This window comes from Perna viridis, chromosome 14, assembly GCF_037379345.1.
Source record: "Perna viridis isolate PV_CMFRI_1.1 ecotype Kerala chromosome 14, ASM3737934v1, whole genome shotgun sequence".
Lineage (NCBI taxonomy): Eukaryota > Metazoa > Mollusca > Bivalvia > Mytilida > Mytilidae > Perna > Perna viridis.
In genome coordinates, this window is record NC_142458.1 from 24,081,470 (window position 1) to 24,105,918 (window position 24,449).

General features: G+C 31.3%; 1 protein-coding gene and 2 long non-coding RNA genes across 8 annotated transcripts in view; 1 reads left to right on the plus strand and 2 right to left on the minus strand.

Moving 5' to 3' along the window:
* The first annotated feature begins 294 nt into the window (after positions 1–294).
* LOC148598715 (uncharacterized) lies at positions 295–3,195 on the plus strand. The gene is made up of 3 exons (XR_015918303.1): positions 295–441; positions 1,578–1,644; positions 2,675–3,195. It is a non-coding gene; the product is annotated as an uncharacterized LOC148598715 (long non-coding RNA).
* Positions 3,196–8,194: 4,999 nt separating this feature from the next.
* LOC148598716 (uncharacterized) lies at positions 8,195–13,738 on the minus strand. The gene is made up of 3 exons (XR_015918304.1): positions 13,458–13,738; positions 9,493–9,649; positions 8,195–8,602 (listed from the first exon to the last, which is right to left on the minus strand). It is a non-coding gene; the product is annotated as an uncharacterized LOC148598716 (long non-coding RNA).
* A 4,062-nt stretch (positions 13,739–17,800) lies between these two features.
* Positions 17,801–24,449, minus strand: part of LOC148598717 (uncharacterized) — a 40,829-nt gene continuing 34,180 nt past the window's right edge. For 4 of the 6 annotated variants that reach the window (XM_088560007.1, XM_088560009.1, XM_088560008.1 and 1 more), the window contains 7 exons: positions 23,426–23,533; positions 23,054–23,161; positions 21,982–22,089; positions 21,541–21,648; positions 20,916–21,023; positions 19,241–19,401; positions 17,801–18,330 (listed from right to left, as the gene is read on the minus strand). In XM_088560007.1, coding sequence (XP_088416133.1) covers positions 18,160–18,330; positions 19,241–19,401; positions 20,916–21,023; positions 21,541–21,648; positions 21,982–22,089; positions 23,054–23,161; positions 23,426–23,533 — 872 coding nt within the window. In that variant the 3' untranslated portion in view covers positions 17,801–18,159. Of the gene's footprint in view, positions 18,331–19,240; positions 19,402–20,915; positions 21,024–21,540; positions 21,649–21,981; positions 22,090–23,053; positions 23,162–23,425; positions 23,534–24,449 lie in introns of those variants that run through there. The other 2 variants (XR_015918302.1, XR_015918301.1) reach the window with 1 other exon arrangement.

Consider the following 24,449-nt stretch of genomic DNA (forward strand, 5'->3'; position numbering starts at 1 on the left):
CTTCGGTGCAAATTTCATTTACAATCTACATTTTTGTGCATACTTTTTCTCTATTTAGCGCAAAAAAAAACAAATAAAAAACTAAGACTGGTTATATGATCAGTAACTGTTTCTAAACAAGAAATAAAATTAAATTGGGTTGGTTTTTGACGTGCTGTCTGAGTTTTAGAAAGCCTGATAAAAAATGTACTTACGATTAAAATACTAGGAGTGTGAAATATGGTGCACGATAGAACGTTTCCATGTGTTGTTACCTTTTGGTCCGTGGTCAAATCATAACTTGTCACATTACACCATAATTCGTTTCTTTCCCCTGTAATTCCAAACTTATTGAGAAACTCTTCGCATAAGAATAAGCACGCGAGAATAAGAACTTTCACTGCTTTCAAAATCTTGGATGCAATTAATATTTTAAACTCGTTCTTTCCAAAATAGAAACAGGTTAGTATCATTCATCCCCGAGTATTCGATATTGTCGTTTACTAAATGGAAATAAACGCGAATTGAAGGATCACTCAGTCATAACCATTTTACTGCTACAAGTGGGGTTGCATGTACTGGACAACAACAGCAGGACTCACTTCCAGATAATGTTTACTAAAACCATGTAAACATGATGGTTTTTCAAAGGGTATGGTCTGGATTAGACCCCCCTTTTTTGTTGGAATTTTTTTTTCAATAGTTTGCCATTTTTTTGGCAAATATAGCAGAGTCAAACTTTATAGTTTGCATATTTTAAGCAATGATTTTTATTTATGTACTGCAATGGTAATTCTTCTACAAGTGATGGAATAAATATCGAGTGAAAAATGTGACTAAAACAGTATAAGCAATGACCATTTTTGAATGCATGAATAATACATTTTGCATATGTTCCATAAGTTTATCTGTGCACTCAGTAAGACAAACTAGATAGAGGTAGGTACTGTCTCACATAAGATACAGTACAAATGTTTTTTCTTTGTTAAAATGTAGATATGGATAGTTATGGGTACAAATGTAACTTGTTTATGTTGTGAATCTTCTGTATTAACAATTCAGAAAGGCTTTAAATTTGAAATTAACAATATAGATATGATCATTTGAAACCATAATAGATTCAGTGCTTCTAGACCCAAATGTAGTACAGAGTTTTGATTTTAGCATTTTAAAAATAAAAATACTAGTTTAGTTTTTCAACCTGTCCATCACACACTGAAGATTGGATGCAAGTTTTCATTAGTGGGAATTGGGATGTAAGATTTCTTGTGTTTGAAGAGAAATTGTGTTACGATGTGGAAATTGTATATATATGGCATATAAGTTGTACTGATTTTAATTTTTTCTTCTCATGGACATTCATCAGTGGACTTAGTACTGTCATATTTTTTAAAAAAAATTGGAATATATTAATTTGGCACCACTTTTTGCTCTTATTTCTGAACATTGATTAAAAAAAATTGGTGACAGAATTTTGGAAGCCAGTCCAGCCCCTGTTTCAGTTACATGTTTATAACTCCATTTTACTGTCTATATACAGAATCTGAAAGTTATCTAATTTTGAAATAATGCATAATAAGTATAATTTTATTTTGAAGGTGCTCTATGTTGTTCAAGAGAGATTAGAGGATGCATGAAAGGATTCTTAGTAATGACTCGTAAAAGGTGAGTGACGTATGAAGAACTTGAAAAATTAAATATTAAACCAACTATGTCTGAGGAAAGATAAACAAGCTCTAGCTAGATGTTATGTTCTGGTAAAAATCACTATTACTTGCTATCAGAAGATATCTCTTTTTATATACAGATGCTTTTGTTAAATGATTAAGCCAAAAACAAATATCTTTATTGTGTGAATATTCAATTGCAAATAGAGTTTGTCAAGTCCTGTTCTAAAATTATAGTTGAACTGGACCATTATTTTTAAGCTCTTCTCTTTGCACCACTAACATACCTTGTGTTTCAAAGGTAATCAAGGGAACCAATGTAATAGCGGCAATCAAAGGAATGTAATTCAGGGACAAAGACCAGACATGGAAAACAGACATACACAACAAAGAACATAAAGTAACTAAAATCATACACACAAAGTAACAAAAGCAAATGAGCAACTCAGACTACACTAAACTTGTTACATTTTTTGAAAATTCAACGACAGCTTTCTCCACAGTCTCTTAATTAATTTTGATTAAACTTACCCCCAGCATGTTTGACTTAACATTGAATGTTACTTATGTGCATTACAAGATAACTGCGTTAAGGATGCTTGCAATGAAAATTAATTCAACTAAATTGAAAGGTACCATATGTATTATCATGCAGAATTGAGTATATGCAAACTTGATAGCTTATCATATCAGGTATACACTGTTCTCCAGAATTTTTGTACTCCTGCTTTTTGAGACGGGACATATTATGGCATACTGGTGTCCGTCCATCTGTTCTTCATACTTTGCACAATAAATCAAAAGTGCTGCCACGAACTTATATAGAAAGCACTTTATCTGTGTGTCTGTTTGTCTGTTCATGTTATCTTTTAGATGTCTGATTGCAAGTAATTTCAGCTGTTGATATTAGAAATGAACATATATCAAGGAAGAAAAAATAAGATCACTTTGATTACAAATAAAATGGTATTGTAAAATATTTTATATATTTTGTTTGCATGAAGATTTTTACTTGTTTTATTCTACAGAGACGAGAAAGGAAGCATGTTTCTTGGGTTGAAGCTGACCAAGAAGAAAAAGAAGTGCCAAAACGCTGATTATGGACCTGAATTTAGACTTCCATTAGAATTTTTATAATTTATTTAAATACTAAGATAAAAGTACTGCTCATACAGCATTATAAGTTTATATTCTTAAACAGCATATTTATAGTCAGAGTGTCTTTGAATATTTTTTTTCTATTTCGTTGTTTTACATTTAAGGTTGATAAGTGAATTTTCAAAGTGATTTCATTTCAAAGCTATAAAAGATTAAAAACTTCAAAAACATCCCAAAACAATACAAAAAACCTCTCTCTTTTAGTCATTCAGCTTTTTTATTCATACTGCACAGAAGAAAAATGCACTAAGTGAATATGTAAGGCATACACTCTCTATGACTATCATTGTATTTTAACACAAGATATCCCATGGGAGAAAAAAAAATCCCATGGGAGAAATTAAAATCCCATGGGAGAAAAAAAAGTCCTATGGGAGAAAAAAATCCCATGAATTTCAAATTGTAACTACAAATTTATTTTACTAAATATTGTAAAACAATTTATTAAATCCCATGCAAATCTGCATCCAATGATTACTCACATGATATGGTAGGTTGTAGAAAAAGCGGCGCAAGATTTGCAATTCATTGTTTTGCAAATTTAAATTGTCTTGTGTTAGATGACGTATTATCTTTAAACAATCCTAATTTTGGGGATTTGATACATCGCATCCACCCAAAAGAACTTGAGATAAAGGATACTACATACACTGTGAAATCAGCCTCATATCTTGACCTACACTTAGAAATAGATGGTAAAGGAAAACTATTGACCAAACTTTACGACAAACGTGATGACTTTTCATTCAGAATTATCAATTTTCCTTTCATCTGTTGCAAAATCCTTTCGGCACCTGCGTATGGAGTGTTCATATCATACGTTATGTCAGAGCTTGCCAAAACTACGCAGACTTTTTGTATCGCGCTAGAACTCTAACATATAGGCTTCTGGAACAGGGTTATGTTGCAACAAGATTGAGGTCATCACTACAGAAGTTTTATGGTCGTCATCATGAACTCGTGGATCGTTATAGTGTTTCCATCAGCACCATGAAAACTGATTTATTCAATGGGTCAAAGTATTCCTTTCCTCGTTTGTCTACCCTGGACTTTCAATGAATTAATATACAATTAAATTGAATTACTTTATAATAAAGCTTGAACACTTACCTAATGCCACGCAAATATGACCTTGGGTATTTGTCTTGATACATTTTGTTCTGGTTTTCAGGTCTTTACATGGATTGGGAAAGCATGGACCTGTTTTCTATAAACAAAAACTCAACCCATTTGCAGACTTGAAACATAGCAATAAAGGTAATAATATTTTAATAACTTAATAGATTAGCAAATGCATGGTTGTATGATAAATGCATTGAGTGTCATTCCACGTTCAGGTTTTTGTTCTATTAGAATATCTGTATTTTTTGTTTTCACAATATTCTTAAAACCACGTACTAAATAACAACACAAAGTAATTGTTCCTAACTTTATCTCCTGTTTCGAACTTTAAATATATTGTAGCAATGAATTGTCAGTTTCATAATCTTAACTGTTCACAATGCCATCAGAACATATTTATAAGATATTCCTTTCGATTTTTTTTAAACTTATATCAAGTTATTGAACTCGAAACTAGGCCTTAAAATTTATATATATATATATTTTATTTATAGCATACCCTTATCCATTTCGTACGTTCAGTAAAATACGATCCCTCTTTATATTGCAAAGCATTTGTAGATTGAACGACTTGTAGAAATTCACAGTTGAGCTCCGATTGAAAATAATTAATAGCTTGACAGGTGCTGATCATCATACAATTTTGAACACACATTTTTGGACCAATTTTATCTTGTGCCAAAATTACTCTAGCATTATTAAATGTATCCTCTTGAAATTGGCCATCACTCACAGTCAGTGTCACAGCTGATTCAAATGTTTCAATAAGCAATAATAGTATAAGATGCATTTTAACTTGTTTCACTCCCATTCTTGTTAAACTCAGCTATCAGTTTAAACGATGTAAAAATCAAAACGTTACCATTTGCCTAACCGATATAATAACAAAGCTAAAACATTCGAAGAGTGTCATGTTTACATGAACTATATGCTTTGATTTTCAAAAAAAAGGTTAAATACAGATTATATGTTTTGAAAAATGTATCCCCGTCGTGGTTTTAAATTGGATAATTTTATTGTATTGCTTTGTTAGTTTACATTGCATGTACGACATTTTCAAACTTGAATATTCATAGAATCATTTAACAAATATATGAAATAACTTTCTTGTCAATAAAACCTTCATATCATATATTGAATGTGTGTATACGGATTTCATACTTTATTAATGAAACATTATAATTATTTTTTGTTATAACATTTCTGTAAAATCGAACTCACTTTGATAATATGTGAGATAACCTTATGGTCATTAAATCTTTCATATAGAGGTTAAACATATCGACTATATGTATGTTTTTTTTCAGTCATATCATTCTAAAATCTCTATTTGATAATATGAGAACACAGAAAATAATTTTTCCAATGCGTTTTGTGTAGGTAAATATTGCTTCTTCAATCGTTTTATAATTATATCGTATTCATTAAAATATGAAATGCATTCCATTTGTAGCTGTTGTCTGACCATGAGTAAAAACTGACGTTTTTGGGTAGACCATGTTCAAATTGTTGTCTACATTTCTTTTCCACTCACCGTTGACTTGTCTTGCAAATGTCAATGTGACATATTTCTCCAAACTCCAGAAATTACGGTAAACGATAACATAAATTATTTCAAGAATCTAAGCGTTTTCTGATTGGCACACAGTTTTTCGTCTATCACCTATGTTCATGAATTTACCTGGAAACACCAACAATTGTGTTTTCAATGCTAACAGGATAATATTGTAAAATACAGCTAATACACGTAATGTACTAAGCTTTAGACTGATGCAAAATGAGAAGCATCGCCGATAATTATGGACCTGGCCTGAATTCCATTAAATATGTAGATGTGTATATGTCACCGTAAAACTGTATCAGAATATGTGCATGATTACTGGTATATTTACAAATTATGCATATCTCCTGCCATGTTTAGTCATTGTGAATACTTATTAAAAGTTTCAGGAATTTGTCAGCATTACTGAATACAAATGTCAGAGAGTATGCCAACATAAATACTTGAATGAAATGATTTTTTATTTCTGCAACATCACGTTTAACTCGAATTTTATCTTATTATACTAATATGAAAAAGTATAAGTAAACTAAATCCTTTAAAATAATCAATGCATTTGCAAAGAAAATACAAATTAAGTACATGCATGCATTCATTGATTTCTACAAACAAATCGGCATCTATTCTTGCATTGTTTTCTGCTTTTCTGCATGTATATGCACATTTGTGTGTTTCGCATCGATTTTTACCACATTCATATTTTAAATACCACTAGCCCCCACAAAAAAGAATCTAACAGCCCGTCAAAAAGATATAACATTTTCAGAGGATATATCTGATATTGTCAGAAATAAATATTGTATTAAATCAAATTGATTTTGGTGTGTAAGTTATGTATAATGTTTTGAAGTGTGACGGTACCACTTTTATCATGTGTAATGGTTATATTTATAACACCTTTGGCGCGATCAACCTGTGGAATTGTAATTTATATATTGAATCAAACATTTACTACTTCTAATATTTTGTTTCATCCTGCAAAGGACGCATTCTCTGCCAATATTGCCTGTCCAATATTGTAAATCGATATTGGGCAGTTATTTTTAGAATAACGTGAGAACTAGTTTTTGCCTTGGAAACTAAACAATATGGCGGCTTCCGTGTCGATGTCATTTAGAAAATCCGTCATACATTTTGTACTTTTCTCCATGTGATGTTCCTCCTCATCGGAAATAGAAAGTTTGAATATTAAATTCGTGACCTGTTTTATGTGATGTATAAATGGTCTGAGTGTATCGTCCACAAATGTCTTCTGACAATGAAACGGAGCCTACATCGCAATTTAACATGGACTGGTCGCCGACGTTGAATTTCCATGTTCCAGAATCTTAATGTTTACATTCATCCACCGCCGAATTTCATGCATGAATGACTGGTTTCGTGATACAATAAAAGCGCTTAACAAGACTTGTTGACAGTTTTATCCAGGTGTAAAACAGTTACCTTTTTCATTTATATACTGATATAGTAATTATGAATGACTACCAAGAATTTAAGAAATTATTGCACAATTACTGAAATTTCAGAAGAAATGCAAAATTACTGATTATACATTTTTTTTACAATAACATACATATAAGTTTCAAACGTTATGAATTCATGCAAGCGTAATGCCAATCACTAGTAAGCCCATGCAAGAAAACACCATGTAATTTATCCAACTGTATCGTTATCAATTTATGTTAAATGGCAACAAATACATTTAATACTGAGCTTTCTATCAGATGTCATGATGTTTGATTATGTAGTTTTACAGGAATTGTGATGTCCAGCTTGAAATTTCTTATTTCTAAGAAATTGTTTTTAAAATATGCTTCGATGGTATATTTCATGTAATTTTATGTTCTTATATTTTTTTTGTCCATTTGTACACCTATATTGATGCATTTTCATAAAAAAAAGCGATACATTTAACAGTTTCAATCATAAGACTAAAAAAAAATGGTATCGGGATACTTAATATGCAGTAGGTAATAAATGTATAAGCAAGCACTGTTAAATTTAACATTCTTGAATTCTTGTAGTTTATATAATTTGTATTCTTCATAGATCCTACGGGTTTGAAACATACTTTGTAAAATTCGTAAAATATACAGCCAACGGATATCGGAAGTATGTTTGTTTAAACTACACGTTGCACCAAGCTATTGAAAATATGTTAATATTTTTTTTCCATTTTCTATAGAGTGATTTTATCTACTGTACATGTTCGATATCACACTACGATGTAACATAAACTAGTACTATGAAAAATTCCCAGTTGCAATTGATTGTTGTGTAACTGGGTATCATTTACTTGATTGATCGGAAACGGCGTTGTAATGTTTCGAATGTTTTTCTAACAACATTACTTCTGACATCATAAACGACCCATTGCCAGAATTTCCACCTTATAAATTCCGAATATCAAGTCGCCAAATTTGCCAACAGAATCATAAAGTACATGTAAAATGAAGTTGAATATCATAAAATATGAGTTATTTTACGTTTTCAAAGCTCGTATGTCATGATGTTGAAATGGAAGTTTTGCAATATTCTACTTTCACTCATTGTGAAACCTTTACAATGCATGAAGTTAATTATAAGATGAAAAATAAAGTGCATTACAACGGTACTTACAAAAACATAATTCAGTTAATCATAACATGAATCACTTAGTAATTAACAAACAATGTTTCGCATTATTTTATTTACACATGTATAATAGTCTACAACTGGAACAGACTTTACAACAGTTGTATCAGTTCGCGTATGGTATATATGTTATAGTAGTTCAATTTTGGGGAAAAAATGCTGTTCAAACAAATAGAAGTGACAAACACAGAATATCACATTTCAACAGCTGTGTAACATACCGTATCAGACCAATACTACTATATCAACAAAAGACGAATATTAAAATTTTAATACAATATATTAACTCATAAGATACTTGAGATCGTGAAATGATGTTATGACTGGCTCAGTCTACACATTCTTGCTCTGAACCCATCGTCAACTACGGAAAGGTCTGTCGTCATGGTTACTAACATGTTTGCGCGTAGAACACAATACAGGAAACTCCATTGTAAGATCCTAGCAACGGGTCACTTGTTGTTGTTGATCCGTCATAAACCTATATTAAAATTTAAAAAAATAAGATCTCTCTATTACATGTTACAACATGACATACCATGTGGAACATTTTAGGAAATGTATAACAAGTATGAAACGTTTGAATTTAATTAATAAAAAATACTTTCCTTATGATTTCCATCCGAAGAAATGATTCGACTCCTCTAGTCATCATATGCTATCATGCTATTTTTTTCTGAAGACCATCTCATGCCATTTCTATTAACAGGTAAAAAAATGATGTTTCAAAAATTCAAAATTCCTAGCCAGACATTACATGCATTTTGATTATTTGGTTTTATTAAACAGTCATTGATCGATTTAGAATATAATGTCATTACATTATTAAAACGAGTCTTGCATTAACATTTCCCACGAAATGTACTTGAACCTTGACCGTTTCTTTGATATCAACAAAAAAAGAACAGTATGTAACAAATCACATAAACTCAAATAAGTATTTTACTTAGTCATGGTAACATTCTTTCTAAACATATGGTTTTGAAGAACATTCCGATATAGCATGCATGTTTTGTGTCATTGCTCTAGGTAATTATTTACTTAATATGCATCGTTGAGACAAAATTCATCATTTTACAGTCATTTACTACCATTAATCGTATCAGGTTAAGCTGTTCGACTTTTGCTGTGAATGTTGATCTCTTTGATCCGAGATTGCATGAGACCATCGGTATATAATTCCGGAAAAAAACAGGAAATTACTTCACCAGAGCACTAAGACCACTATGCACTGTGCAGATGGTGTATGGGTTCTAATCAGTTGCTATTTCATGTAGCATTTCAAAATTATTTCACTATAAAGGACAACGATGAAAAAACATGCCATTTTTAATGTCGCATTATAGTAATGCAGTTATTATTATAATCTACCTTAACAAAGTCACAGCAGCCCTCATGCCGAAACTCTGAAAAATGAATCTCAACAATTTTACCAGTGCCCACATTGTCCATCGTTTATTTAGGTTATTGCCGTAATCTTAAGGATATCCTGGAGTACTTATGATCATGTGTTATTGTTTCCGAATGTCTGAAAATAATGAAATAAACAATATAAATCTTTCTTTCAGGTATCTATTAAGTTTCTATTAAATGTCGTCTTAATATTCAGTAGAGTAAAGACGGGATAATTCAGAGACTTCAAAGAATAACTTTACCTTGGAAATAGAAACCAGAGACTATCTGCACACTTAAATAAAAGAAAGTTTAAAATGCATTTTAATGTACTAACTCTGAGAACAAAAGCGACTAACACCATTTCAGGAAAATATGTTTAAGCAGTAGCAGTACATGTATTTCGTCTACTTAAAATATGAATAATACCGAAATGATGAACATACATGTATTATCACCGAGTAAATGAATCATAACTTTACATTTTTCGGCTTAACAAAATTCCCTCTTGTGTTTTCAAAATGTATAACGAAACAAGACAAGGATAATTTATTATTCACACTTAAACTTATTCCCTTAAATGTGTATTTTTTACATAATAGTAATATGTGACACAAAGAATATAATATTGAAACTAGAAATACTGTAAACAAGCTCATAAAAATACTAGTTCTGCTTCAAACGGTCTTCAATGTAAAACGTGTGATTGGTTATCGCTCTTTTAATTCATCCTACATATATTTCGTTACGTAATAGTTGTGCGTACGAGGGTTCAACATGTAAACCTTTAATTTGGATTATTTCTTTTCTGGGTTAAGGGATAGAAGTTATATTCCTTTATGCACATAAAAATATGATATCAATCCTTCATACAAAATTACATCATAGTCCCTTACGCGACTGAGGAAGAGTTTTGCTTACAAAAATTGTGGACAGACAGACGAAGTTATTACTATATATCCTCCAATGGTTGCGTTTATGGTTGTATTATCAACTTGGTTGTGTATACTTATGGCAAGAAAAACATCAATATCCGGTTTGTATATTCATTTTTAGAAGCTGAAAAGTAGCGTAATGGCATCTTCATTGACATATGCTTGTATATATGCGATTCAGTCTCGGAAAATAGTAGTTAGTTTCTATAGTTAAACACAAATCGTACGATAGTTTTTTTCCAAGATAGGGTTAGCCATAGTCTGCAGTATGGCGGTCGGATGTTTACGAAAATACGCAATCAATGTTACCCATAATTAACGCGTCATAAAAGAGTATTCAAAGAAACCAAGGTTATAGCGGTAATCAAGCGAATGTAATCCAGGGATAAAGACCAGACATGATGGAAAACAGACATACATAACAAAGAACATAAACTTACTAAAATCATACATGAAAAGTAACAAAAGCAAATGAGCAACTCGGACTCAACTAAAAACTGGGAGCATTGACCAGGTGCATCGATAAGGTAAGCGTCCTCTACTTTTCTAGAAACACCCGCCGAGTTGCTCATAAAAAGTCAAGTGCGGGGTAGACAAACGAGGAATTGCTACCAAGAATTATATATTTGTATCTAGGTGTACCATCTTTTTTTTTGGAGAAATTTATTATTATTATTATTATTATTTTTTATCAAATCAGAAAGCAAGTAAGAGTAATCAAGGGAACCAAGGTTATAGCGGTAATCAAAAGAATGTAATCCAGGGACAAAGGCCAGACATGGAAAACAGACACACAACAAAGAACATAAAGTAACTAAAATCATACATACAAAGTAACAAAAGTAAAAGAGCCACTCGGACTCCACTAAAAACTGGGAGCATGGACCAGGTGCACCGGTACGGTTTGCGTCCTCTGCTTTTCTAGAAACACCCGCCGAGTTAAGTCCGGGGTAGATGAAAGAGGAAAGGAAAACTATGACGCAATGAACAAATCAGTTTTCATAGCAGAGATGGATACACCGTAACGATCCACGAGTTCATGATGACGACCATAAAACTTCTGTACTGATGATTTCAATCTTGTAGCAACATAAACCAATACCAGAAGCCTATTTGTTAGAAATCTAGCGCGATACAAAACGTCTGCCTAGATTCGGCCAGCTCTGGCATTACGTCAAGATATGAGGCTGAATTCACAGTGTCTGTAGTATTCTTTATCTCATGTTCTATGGGGTAGATACGATGTATCAAATCCCAAAAATTAGGATTGTTCAAAGACAATACGTAATCTGCATAATGGCAACTGAAAATTAAGGATCTAACCAAACGATATTCGTACTTTCGGATCAGATCACCTTTGGAGTCAGCCTCATAAGAATGAAGGAAAAGGTCAGCAAGTAGAGAGGCACAATTTGTTCCCATTGAAATGCCGACCGTTTGTTGAAAAAACGCATCCACCATACTGGACAAATATGGTGTAGATTAAAAATTCCAGCATTTTTTAATCATCTTATTCTGTATATTTGAAAGATGATTTGGAATTATTTCTAACAAGGTACGAGGAATCTCTACCACGAACTATATATTTGTATCTAGATGTACCATCTTGTTTGAAAAACAAGGATGTATAATGTTTTTAATTAAATTGCGAAACGAAAACGATATAAAACGAAGAAAATAATCGATAAAAGAAAGAATCGAAACGAAATATTTCGATAAAATAAATCAAATCGTAATAAGAACATCATTAAACGTCACAAATCGAAACAGAATGAAGCGAAACTAAATTGAATGAAAGAACTCTATAAAGACGTTTCGCAAATTGCAAGAACCATGATATATACCAGTTCCGGACAATTCGACCCAAAGACATTTCGGGCCATGAGAACCAATAATTCCTTATGAATGCCGGTGATTTCGGCCAATAGACACATCAGACCATGACAATTAGTATAATGCTTTGGGACATATATCATTACAACATTTACCGTATTCGAAGGTCATAAAAACAATATATCAAATCAGAGCTGGCAAAAATGAACAACGTTGTTATTAATAAATGTTTCTTCGGGAGCGTTAAAAGGTTTCACCTTCATCGTATTATTTTTTTTTTCATTATGGGAAGTATGAATCATCGCCATGCACAAAGTCTTTTACATATCAATTTACTACGTACATTTACAACGCACACCGGAAGATGTGGTAAGACATGCGCATCAATAAGAACTTCCCGTTATGGAACATGCACGATAGTATCCACAAGGATTAGTTGTTCAAGGCGTCTCAAAAAACAACCAAAAATGTAACGACCATATTTTTCATATACTCAAAAATGGATTGATGCTTATCTGCATATCATGGACACAATATAGTTATATCACCCAAGCATAATCTAAAATTAAGTTTCAGGGGAAGAATACGACAATTGCCATGCATTCCTGCATTTTTCTTTCACAACCTGATTATGGATGACTACAATTTCCATAATAATTCGATTTACCGTACCTCACTACCATTTTCAAAGATTCCGGTTGACCTTCTATGAATATTATACATTTTTAAGTAGTCAAATGACTGAAAAAAAAGTAATTATATCTGACCACTGATTTCTACGAAATTTGGTTTTTATTTTCCTTACTGACGAGTTAATGATTTTAGCTAAGCTTACCGGACTAAATTTATTTTAGCCTTGCAGTTCCAAGAAAGAAACCAAAAAAACTTGCTGTGAGGGATAACTTCGGCCTATTAAAGGACGTTTTTAAAGAAATGTTTGACCAGGTTATGCCAAATAATCAAGTTTGAGCAGTTTACGCTTCATTACATTACTGCGAGGTGGTTTATGAACAAGTGTTAATAAAGTCAATTTTAAAATTTGTCCCTTCAACGAAGCCTAATTTGACGTTAATGACGTCACAGTACAAAGTTAGTTTTAGAAAAATAAATTTTCTTTCCTAGATGAGAAATAAACAATTAAATTATATTATTTCATAATTAAGCTTGAAAACTTACTTAATGCTATGTAAATATGATTAGGTTATTTGTCTCGATACATTTTGCTCCGACTTTCACGTCTTTACACGGATTGGGAAAGCATGGTCCTGTTTTCTGTAAACGAAGATCCATTTGCATAATTGCCAAAACTGTATCATATCGTGCTGCAGACAGGAAACATAGCCATAAAGGTAACAATTTTTCAATAACTTAATAAATTATCAAATGCATGGTTGTATGATAAATGAATTGAGCGTCATTACCCGTTCAGGTTTTCCTTCTGTTAAAATTTGGCATTGTTTTATCTTGACATAGTTCATGAAACACATGTATATACTAAACAACAACACAAATGAGTTGTTCTTAATTTTATCTCCTTTTTCGACATTTCAGTATATTGTAACAGTTAATTTCCAGTTTCAAAATCTTAACTGTTCACAATGCCATCAAAACAATTCTTATAAGAAATTACTTTGTGAAATAATTTTTTGAACTTATATCATATTATAACACTCTATACTAGGCCTTAATATTTTATGTATTTAATTTATAGCATACCCTTATCCATTTCGTATGTTCAGTAAAATACGACCCAACTTTTTATTGTAAAGCATTTGTAGAGTGTTGTAGAAATTAACACTCGAGCTCCGATTTAAAGTAATTGACCGCATAATTGGTGCTGATCATCATACAATTTTGAACACACATTTTTGGACCAATTTGATCTTTTGTCCAAATTACTCTAGCATTATTAAATGCACCCTTCTGAAATTGGCCGTTACTTACAGTCAGGGTAAACACTGATTTAAATCTTTCAATTATTAAAAGTACTACAATTGTGTTTTAAATAGTTTCCCTCTGGTTAGAATATAAACTCAGATATCAGTTAAAACAATGGGAAAACAATCAAAATGTTACCATTGATCTAGCAGACATGATAACAAAGCTATACTATTCGAACAAATTAATTAAAGTATTATATTCACATGAACTATATGCTTTCATTTGCATAAAAAGGTTAAATACAGATTTCAAATTGGAGAAATTTATTGTATTGCTTTGTTAATTAACATTGCATGTTTTTAAAATTTGCATATTTGTAGAATCATTTAACCAGTATATGAGCTAATTGTCTCGTAAATAAAACCTTCATATCACATATTGAACGTGTGTACACGGCTTCACATTTTATTAATAAAGCATTAAAATTATGTTTGTCAAAACATTGCTGTAAAATCTAACCTTCTTCGATAATATGAGAACAAAATATGTGAGATAACCTTATGGTCATTTGAACATTCATATAGACGTAAAATATATTGTATATTGTTTTGTTTTTCTTTTTTTTTTGTTGTTTTATCGATAAAATATAGGAATTATATTCAGTCGTATCATTGTAAAATCTCTGTGCTAATATGAGAACCAGAAAAGTCATTGTTCCAATGCGTTTTGTGCAGATACAGCTTGTCACATCTTTAATCGTGTTCTAATTGTATGATATCCATTTAAATATGAAATGCATTCCATTTGTTGCTGTCGTTAAGCCATGAGTGAAATTTGATGTTTTTGGTAGACCATGTTCAATTGTTGTCTACATTTTTTTCTACGTTTAATTGTCTTGCAAATGTCAAGCCATGGTTTTCTTTCAATATTTCATGTGACATATTTATCCTTACTCCAGAAATAACGGTAAACGATAACATTCATAAATTATTTCAAGAATTTAAGCGTTTTCTGATTGGAACCTTTTTCGTCTATCACCTATTGTCACGATTTTACATGGAAACATCAACAATTGTGTTTTCAATATTTATAGGATGATATTGAAAAATACAGCTAGTACACGTATATGTACTAAGCTTTAGTTTGACGTAAAATGAGAAGCATCGTGAATAATAATGGGCGTAACCTGATTTTATTTAAATATATAGATATGTATATGTCACAATAAAACTGTATCAGGATATGTGCATAATCACTGTTATATACGAATTATGTATATCGTCTGCAATATTTAGTAATTATGAATACTTACTAAATTACTGAATGCAAATATCATTTGTCATATACAAATCAATTAAAAAAATACTGAAATGAAATGATATTTAGATCTGCAACATCACATTTAACTCAAATTTTATTCATACTCATAAGACAAAAGTATAAATCCTTTAAAATAATCAATGCATTTGAAACGAAAATTCAAAATAAGCACATGCATGCATTTATTTATTTCTACAAACAAATCGGCATCGACTGTAGCATAATTTCCTGCTTTTCTGCAAGTTTATGCACATATATTTGTTTCGCATCGATTTTTACCACAACATTCACATTTCAAATACCACTAGCCCCCACATAAAAAATCTAACACCTTATCAAAAAGATATAAAATTTTCGGAGGATATATCTGATATTGTAAGAAACAAAGAATATATTAATTCAAATTGATTTAGAAAAAAGTACATAAACATGTTTTGAATAACATATTTCTATAACCATGTTTTTATTAAACATTTCTCCTTAACTCACTTCCGAATATTTGTAGAATTGTCACTGGGATTTTCAGCAATTATGCATTTTTACTGTCTGATATAGTAATTATGAGTAACTACTAACGATTAAAGAAATTATGCACAATTACTGAAATTTTCGAAGCAATGCATAGTTACCGATTATACATTTCTTTATAATAACATGCATATGAGTTTCAAATGTTCTGTATTAATAAAAGCGTAATGGAGATCACAGCCCATGCAGGCAAACACAATGTACTTCAACCAACCGTTCCGTAATCAATTTATGCTAAATGGCAACAAATACATTTCAATCCTGAGCTTTCTATCATCCTTCATGATGTTTAATTAAGTAGTTTTACAGGAATTGTGGTGTCAAACTGGCAATTTCTTATTTCTAAGGAATTGTGCTTAAAATATGCTTCGATGATATATTTGATGTAATTTCATGTTCTTAATTTGACTTTGTTTGTTCCATCTGTGTATTGGTAAATTTGCATAAAATATCGATGCATATAATAGTTTCAACCATAAGATTTTACAAATTGGTATCGGAATATTTAATACGCAGTAGGTAATGAATGTATTAGTAAGCATTGTGAAATTAAACATTTTTGAATTTTTGCTGTTTAAATAATTTGTATTTTTCATAGATCATACGTGTCTAATTCACATTTTGTAAAATTCTGAAAATATATCAGCCAACGGATATCGGTAACATATTTTTAGGAGGTGCACGTTATACCAAGCTATGAAAATAAGTGAATATATATATTTGTTTTCATTTTCTATAAGGCCGTGTTATCTCACCACGATGTAACATGAACCAGTACTATGAAAAATTCCCAGTTGCGATTGGTTGTTGTGTGATTGGGTGTCATTAACTATAAAATTTGATTGGTTGGAAAAGGCTTTGTGATGTTTTTAATGTTGTTCTCAGAACACTATTGGTGACGTAATAAACGTCCAATTGCTTGAATTTCCACCATAATATCTGCCGAACTCGCCAAAATTTACCAATAGAATCATAAAGTACATGTAAATGTTAAATAACTCGTGAAAAAATTAAATATTATTACATATGAACTTTCTAAGTTTTACTTCAACATTGTAACAAAGTCGCCGAGGATCGTTTGTCATGATGTTGAAATTGAAGTTTTTAGATGCGATATCCAACCTTCAATCATTGCTATGGCAAGCCAAAATGGACAAAAATGAGCATTATCTAATATTAAAAATTATTTTTTAACATTACAAATTATTTTTTTAACATTACACATTCATTTTATACTATTACACATTGGATTTTTATATAACAAAACACTTTTTAATATTAAAAATTCAATTGAATTTCTAACATCAAAAAACTATTTTTGAGTATTAGAAATTGATTTTCTAATATTAGAAAATGGATTTGTCGTTTTCAATGACGATTTCTTAATATTAGAAAATCATTTTGTAATATCAAGAAATGTAACTGATTTTCTAATATTACAAATTCATTTTCAAATATTACAAATTCAATTTGTAAAATTACAAAATGAATGATATTTTGTAATATTACTAAATCAAGAATTTGTAATATTAGAAAATGAATTTTTAATATTACAAATTGAATTTCTAATATAAAAAAAATCTTTTTATAATATTAAAGAAATGATTTTATAATATTTGAAATTCATTTTATTGATTTTTGTCCACTTTGGCTTGCCATACATTGCGAAACCTATAATTATATAATGCATGAAGTTAATTGTTAAATAAAAAAATAAAGTGCATTACAACAGTATTTACAAAAACATAATTCAGTTCATCATGACATAAATCATTTAGTAATTAACAAACAATATTTCACATCATTTTATTTACACAAGTATGATAGTCTATAGTTGGAACGGACTTTACAAAGAGTTGTATCAGTTCACGTAGGGTTTATATGTTATATTAGTTCAATTGTGGAAAAATGCTGTTCAAACAAATTGAGGTGATAAACATGGAATATAACATAAGCTGTGTTACATACCGCATCAACCCAAGACTCCTATATATCATCCAACGATTTATCTATAGGTCGAGATGTATGATACGAGGTTTGCAATATTTTAAATATAGTTTATTCACCTATAAGGCATATCCAAAAGACGCCTATTATAATTCTAATATAAGAAATAAACCCATAAGATACTTGAGATCGTAAAATGATGTTATGACTTGGTCAGTCTATAAATTGTTGCTATGAACCCATCGTTAACTACGGAATGGTCTGTCGTCATAGTTACTAACATATATTTACACGTAGAATGCAAATCGGGAGGAATCAAAACTCCATTGTAAGATCCTAACAACGGGTCACTTGTCGTTGAACCGTCATAAACCTATATTAAGATATAAAATATCTCTCTATTACATGTTACAAGATGTGGACCATTTGAGGAAATGTGTTACAAAGATGTAACGTTTTCAACATATTTAATCAATACAAAAACTTTCGTTATGATTTCTGTCCGAAGTAATAATTAAACTCCTCAAGTCTGCATATGCTATCATGCATATTTTCAATTTTATTCTAAAGACCACTTCATATCATTTACTAGTAACATGTTTCCAAAATCCAAAAATTCCTAGCCAGACGTAACATGCATGTTGGTTATTTAGTTTTATCATAAATCGATTTAGAAATCAATGTTATTACATTATTAGAACGGGTCTTGCATCAACATTTCCAAGAAAGTCTGCTTGATCCTTGACCGTTTCATTGACATCAGCAAAAAAAAAATGGTAAGTTACAAATTAGATAAATTCAAATTAGTATTTTGAACTAGCAATTCTACTTAGACATGGTAACATTTTTCCTAGACAAATAATTTTGCAGTTTATTCCGATATGACATGCATGTTTTGTGTCATTCATCTAAATCAACATTTACTTAATATGTAACTTCGAACAAAGTGATGATTTAACAGTCAGTCAATACCTAACACTTTAAGCTAATTAATCAAATCGTATCCGTTAAAGAGCTGTTCGATTTTTCCCGGGAATGCTCATCTCTCTGGTCTGAGATTACAGGAGACATTCGGTCCGGAAAAAAATAGGACGTCAACCTCACCAGACCACACAGGCCACTTTGAACAGTGCAGATGGTGTACGAGTTCTAATCATGTGTCATTTTATCACAATTATTTTTATATAAAAGACAACAATAAAAGACTTAAAGGCTTATTTAAGTGGATCTCCAGGTCATTTTTAATATCGTATTACAGTAATGGAGTTATTATTATTACCTACCTTAACAAAGTCACAGCACCCCTCAAGCCGAAACCCTGTAAAATGAATCTCAGCAATGTTACCAGTGCCCACATTGATTGTCCATCGTTTATTTAGGTTATTGCTGTAATGTGAAGGATATCCTGGAGTACTTATGATCATGTGTTGTTGTTTTCGAATGTCTGAAAATAATGAAATAAACAATATAAATCTTTCTTTCAGGTATAAGTTTCTATTAAATGTCGTCTTAATATTCAGTAGAGTAAAGACAGGACAATTCAGAAACTTCAAAGAAATACCTTACCATGAAAACAGAAACCTGAGACGATCTGCACACTTAAATAAAAGAAAGTTTAAAATGCATTTTAATGTACTAACTGAGAACAAAAGCGACCAACCTCAATTCAGGAAAATATGTTTAAGTTGAGCAGTACATGTATATCGTCTACTTCAAATATGGATGATACCGAAATGATGAATATGCATGTATTATCATTGAGTAAAATATCATAACTTTACATATTTCAGCTTAATTACATTTTTTTCCAAAATGTATTAGGAAACAAGGCAAGGATAATTTATTATTCACACTTAAACTTATTCTATTTTTTTCACATTATTGTAAATGTAACTTATAATAATATGTGACAGGAAGATTATATTATTGAAACTAGAAATAATCTCACAAAAAATAATTGTCCCGCTTCAAACGGTCTTTAATGTAACATTTTTGTTTGGTTATCGCTCTTTTGATTCATCCTACACATATTTCGTTGTTGTGCGTGCGAAGGTTTAACATGCAATTTAACCTTCATCAAAAATATGATAACTTTTTCATACGCTCCCGAAGGAGCGATTGTGGTTGTGTAATCAATTTGATTTTGTATAGCTATGGCAAAAAAAAAAGCATGAATATCCGGTCTGTACCTTCATTTTCAGGAGCTGAAAAACAGCATCATGGCAGCTTCATTTGCGTATGCTTGTGTATATGCGATTGAGAGCCAACCCAGTCTCGGAAAATATTCGTTAGTTTCAATTAGTAAATACAAATCGAATGATAGCTTTTCCAAGACAGGGTAAGCCATAGTCTGGCGGTCCGTTGTTTACGAAAATTACGTAATCAATATTACCCATAAACCTCGCGTCATACAAATTACCAAACGAAAACGAAACAAAACAAAACAAAAATAATCGATAAAAGAAAGAATTTAAACGAAACAATTCTAAGTGAATTAAATTGTAATAAGAACATAATTAAACGACACAAACCAAATCAAAATGAAACGAAACCAAATTGAAAAATTGAATAAAAGAAATCTGTAAAGACGTTTCGAAAATAATAAAAAAAAAAAACATTATGTTTACTGGTGCCGGATAATTCGACCCAAAGACATTTCGGATCATGAAAATCAACAATTCCTTCTGAATGCCGGTGATTTCGACCAATAGACATATCAGACCATGACCATGAGTATAATGCTTTGGGACATATATCATTACAACATTTACCATATTTGAAAGTTATAAGTATAATATATCAAATCAGAGCTGACAAAAATAATCAGTTGTTTTTAATTAATATTTCTTCGTGAGTGTTCAAAGGTTTCACCTTCATCGTATTATTTTTGTTTTCATTATGGGAAGTATGAATCACCTGCCATGCACAAGGTCTAGTACATATGAATGTACTACTTACATTCACAACGCACACCGGAAAATCCGCTAGGGCATGCGCAAGAATAAGAACTTCCCCTTACAGAACATTCACGATAGTATCCACAAGGATTAGCTGTACAAGGCGTTTCTGAAATTAAAAAAAAAAAAAAAAAAAAAAAAAATGTAACGACCATATTTTCAATTTTCCATACACTCAAAAACGGATTGCTGCTGATCTAGATATCATTGACATGATATGGTTATATCACTCAAGCATAATCTAAAACTAAATTTTAAGGAAAAATACGATAATTACCATGCATTCCTGTATTTATTCTTCACAGCCTGATAATGGATGCATTTCACCACAGGCATATTTTACATTTGATTTACATTTGAATATGGTATGATACGAATAGTATCCAGTTCAACTCACTGGCTTATCGACAAATCAAGACAAATTCAGGGAACGCAATTTATTAATCAATCACATAGATTGAAAACACAGAATGCATTTCTCTTTCATGTTGAACATGGACATATAACATTCTTTTTATGAATAACAAGATTGGGTTATATAGTGGTGAGAATAAACAAATTTGTTGTACCTATGGTCGTGTTGATATAGATCATTAATTTAATTGGAATGAAATGAAATTACATACCTTGGCAATATAAACCAGAATAACCAGATCTGCATCTACATGAACAGGAACCCCTCATATTGGTAAGCGTTCCACCATTCAAACAGGTCATACCTGTACATGGCGAAACTACAATAGAAAATAAAAATTCTACATCCCCAAGTTGTGATACTTCCTGCTGTTGGTTGAAATGCCGGTAACCCTTGACAACTGAACAAAGAATTTTGAAATATGCCAATATTTCTAATCGGAGGGAACCATGCTTATGGTTCAGTTGTTAGCTATATAAATGTACATATCCTTTTCAAAACAACAAATGTTTTTAACTGGATGTCACTGGATGTTCTTCATTGGAGTTATAATTTCCGCTATCTCAAATAATGTTCACATGGTTAAAAGAAGAATGGTATATTAAATAGTTCACTTCCATAATCGTTGAAAACATATTAGGTTCTAACATACCTTCACAGTTTCTTCCAGAAAAACCTATTTTACAGCTACACACATATGTATCATTAACTACATTACATGATCCATTGTTTCGACATGGGCTGCTATTACAAGGACTAACTTTAAAGGAAATTTATCAAAAATATAAGTACAATGTACAAATGCATAATGCTCAAAAAAGCATTTTTTTTTATTAGAAAACCTTCCGAGAAATAATCGTGCTTTCAAACACACATTACAGTCTGTTTAAGATTTGTTTTGAACAAAATTTGATGTGCGCAAATTTATCCTATTGTTTTTAGGACCACTCCCCTTAAAGTGGCGGCCGCCGTATAATGATCACTCTTTCCGTTCGGTCGTTTTAAATCATGTCTGGGTTGTAACGTTTTTGTCGTTTGATGTAGGCTTTTAACATTTGACATGAATGTAAATCACTAAAAAGGTGATGTGTCGCGTATTATAGATATTGACCTTATTCCTTGAATTTCACCTCAATGTTAAATTCCTGTTTTTCACTGACTCATGTCAGGGCTGTAAGTTTTTTTTTTTTTTTTTGTTTTCAATGCTCGCTTTTGATACTTGGCATGTAAGTAGATCGCCTTAAGATGAAGCGTCATGTACCACGTGTTTGGGTTTATGACCTTGAACTTTGATCTCCATTTCACATTTCTCTGGGGTTTGTTTTTTGTTCGAAAACTCGTGTCAAGTTCGTAACCATTTTGTCCTGATGTGGGCTTTTGATATCGGGCATATGAGTCTATCAGCTAACAGAAATGGGTCAAGTACCATGGATAGTGGCCTAAGACCTTGAAGTTAAATCCATGTAATGTCTTCCGTACAACTACGTAGTACATGTACATGCATGACCATGTTTCCACTAGGTATTAATACTGCTTTATATATAGCATGATCACTCAAATAGAAAAAAATACACGTAACTCTGCCTATATCCTAATCCGGTAATGGATCATATGAGATGTGAATTATTAAATTTTCATTTATCCATTCATACCTTTTAAAAGTATACATCTATTAGAAATCTTACTTTATCTTTCTTTATTTTAACACGTTTTACATTATTTACCTTCGCATAATTTCCCATTAAACCCATCTTGACACAAGCAAGTAGTGTTAAAATCACTAATTGCACATCGACCATTATTAAGGCAAGGATTGGTTTCACATGGTGTGACTAAAATAAAATATTTTTGAAACATTATGAAATCAAGAATTTGCATTCATAGTTTCGTGTCAGTTTTGAATCGTCGTTTTCCATCCAAACAATTAAGTACATGTTACATTGGTATTGTTAATATTTCGGTTCAAACATTAATTAAATTAAACTAAAAAAATCAGTAATCTAAACATTTTCAGTTCTCAAATAATTTTAATGAGGTGCGACGATGAATTGCGCATTAAAATAGTAAATACTTATAATTAAGCAAAATCAGAATACCTTGGCAATATAAACCAGAAAACCCAGTTAGGCATCTACATGAACAGGATCCACTTGTGAACATAGGCGTTCCACCGTTTAAACATGTAATGCCTGTACATGGCGAAACTACAAGAAAATGAATATATCATATCCACTATTTTCTATGAAAGGTTTCGTTTTGTAACTGATGTGTAACACATATTCAAACATATCCTGTATATATCATGATATATGTCTCATCTACCGGAGACGACTTTTTATGAGCAACTCGGTGGGTGTTTCTAAAAGAGCAGAGGACGCTTACCCTACCGGTGTATCTGGTCCATGCTCCCAGCTTTTAGTGGAGTACCTTTCATGAACAGGAAATTGCGGAAAGCAATTATGAAAAAATGTATTATACACGAGTTTTGAATAGTAGACACCCCAAAACATGAACAGGAAATTGCGGAAAGCAATTATGAAAAAAATGTATTATACACGAGTTTTGAATAGTAGACACCCCAAAACATGGGAACAATACATAATTATGAGAAAGTATTAAACAAATTGGAACGAAAATCAGAAAACAATTATTGTTTAGAAAGATGTACTTGTGGTTGCAAACAGAAAAAAACAACGATGTGGCAAAAGTATTTAATACTCTGTGTGTGTGTGTGTGTGTGTGTGTGTGTATGTGTGTGCGTGTGTGTGTGAAAGTGGCAAAAGATATTGGAAAAAAATACATTTTTGATATTGAAAATCAACCTAACTTGACGAAAATTGAAAAAAAAATAGATTTTTTTTCCAATTTAAATCCACCAATGAAGAAAAAGTCGCAAAAATTATAAACAAATTTGATAAAAAAATTAATAATGATAGGCCTGTCAGCATTTTCCCATTCCTTCTCAAATTTTTGAAAAAGTGCTGGCAGAGCAACTTTTATATATTTCGAAAAATACTTTTGATCAATATCTTTGTGCATTCAGGAAAGGACATAGCTGTCGAACTTTTGGAGGACTGGAAACTTGTTTTGGAACAAAATCAGTATTTGGCTGTTATTCTT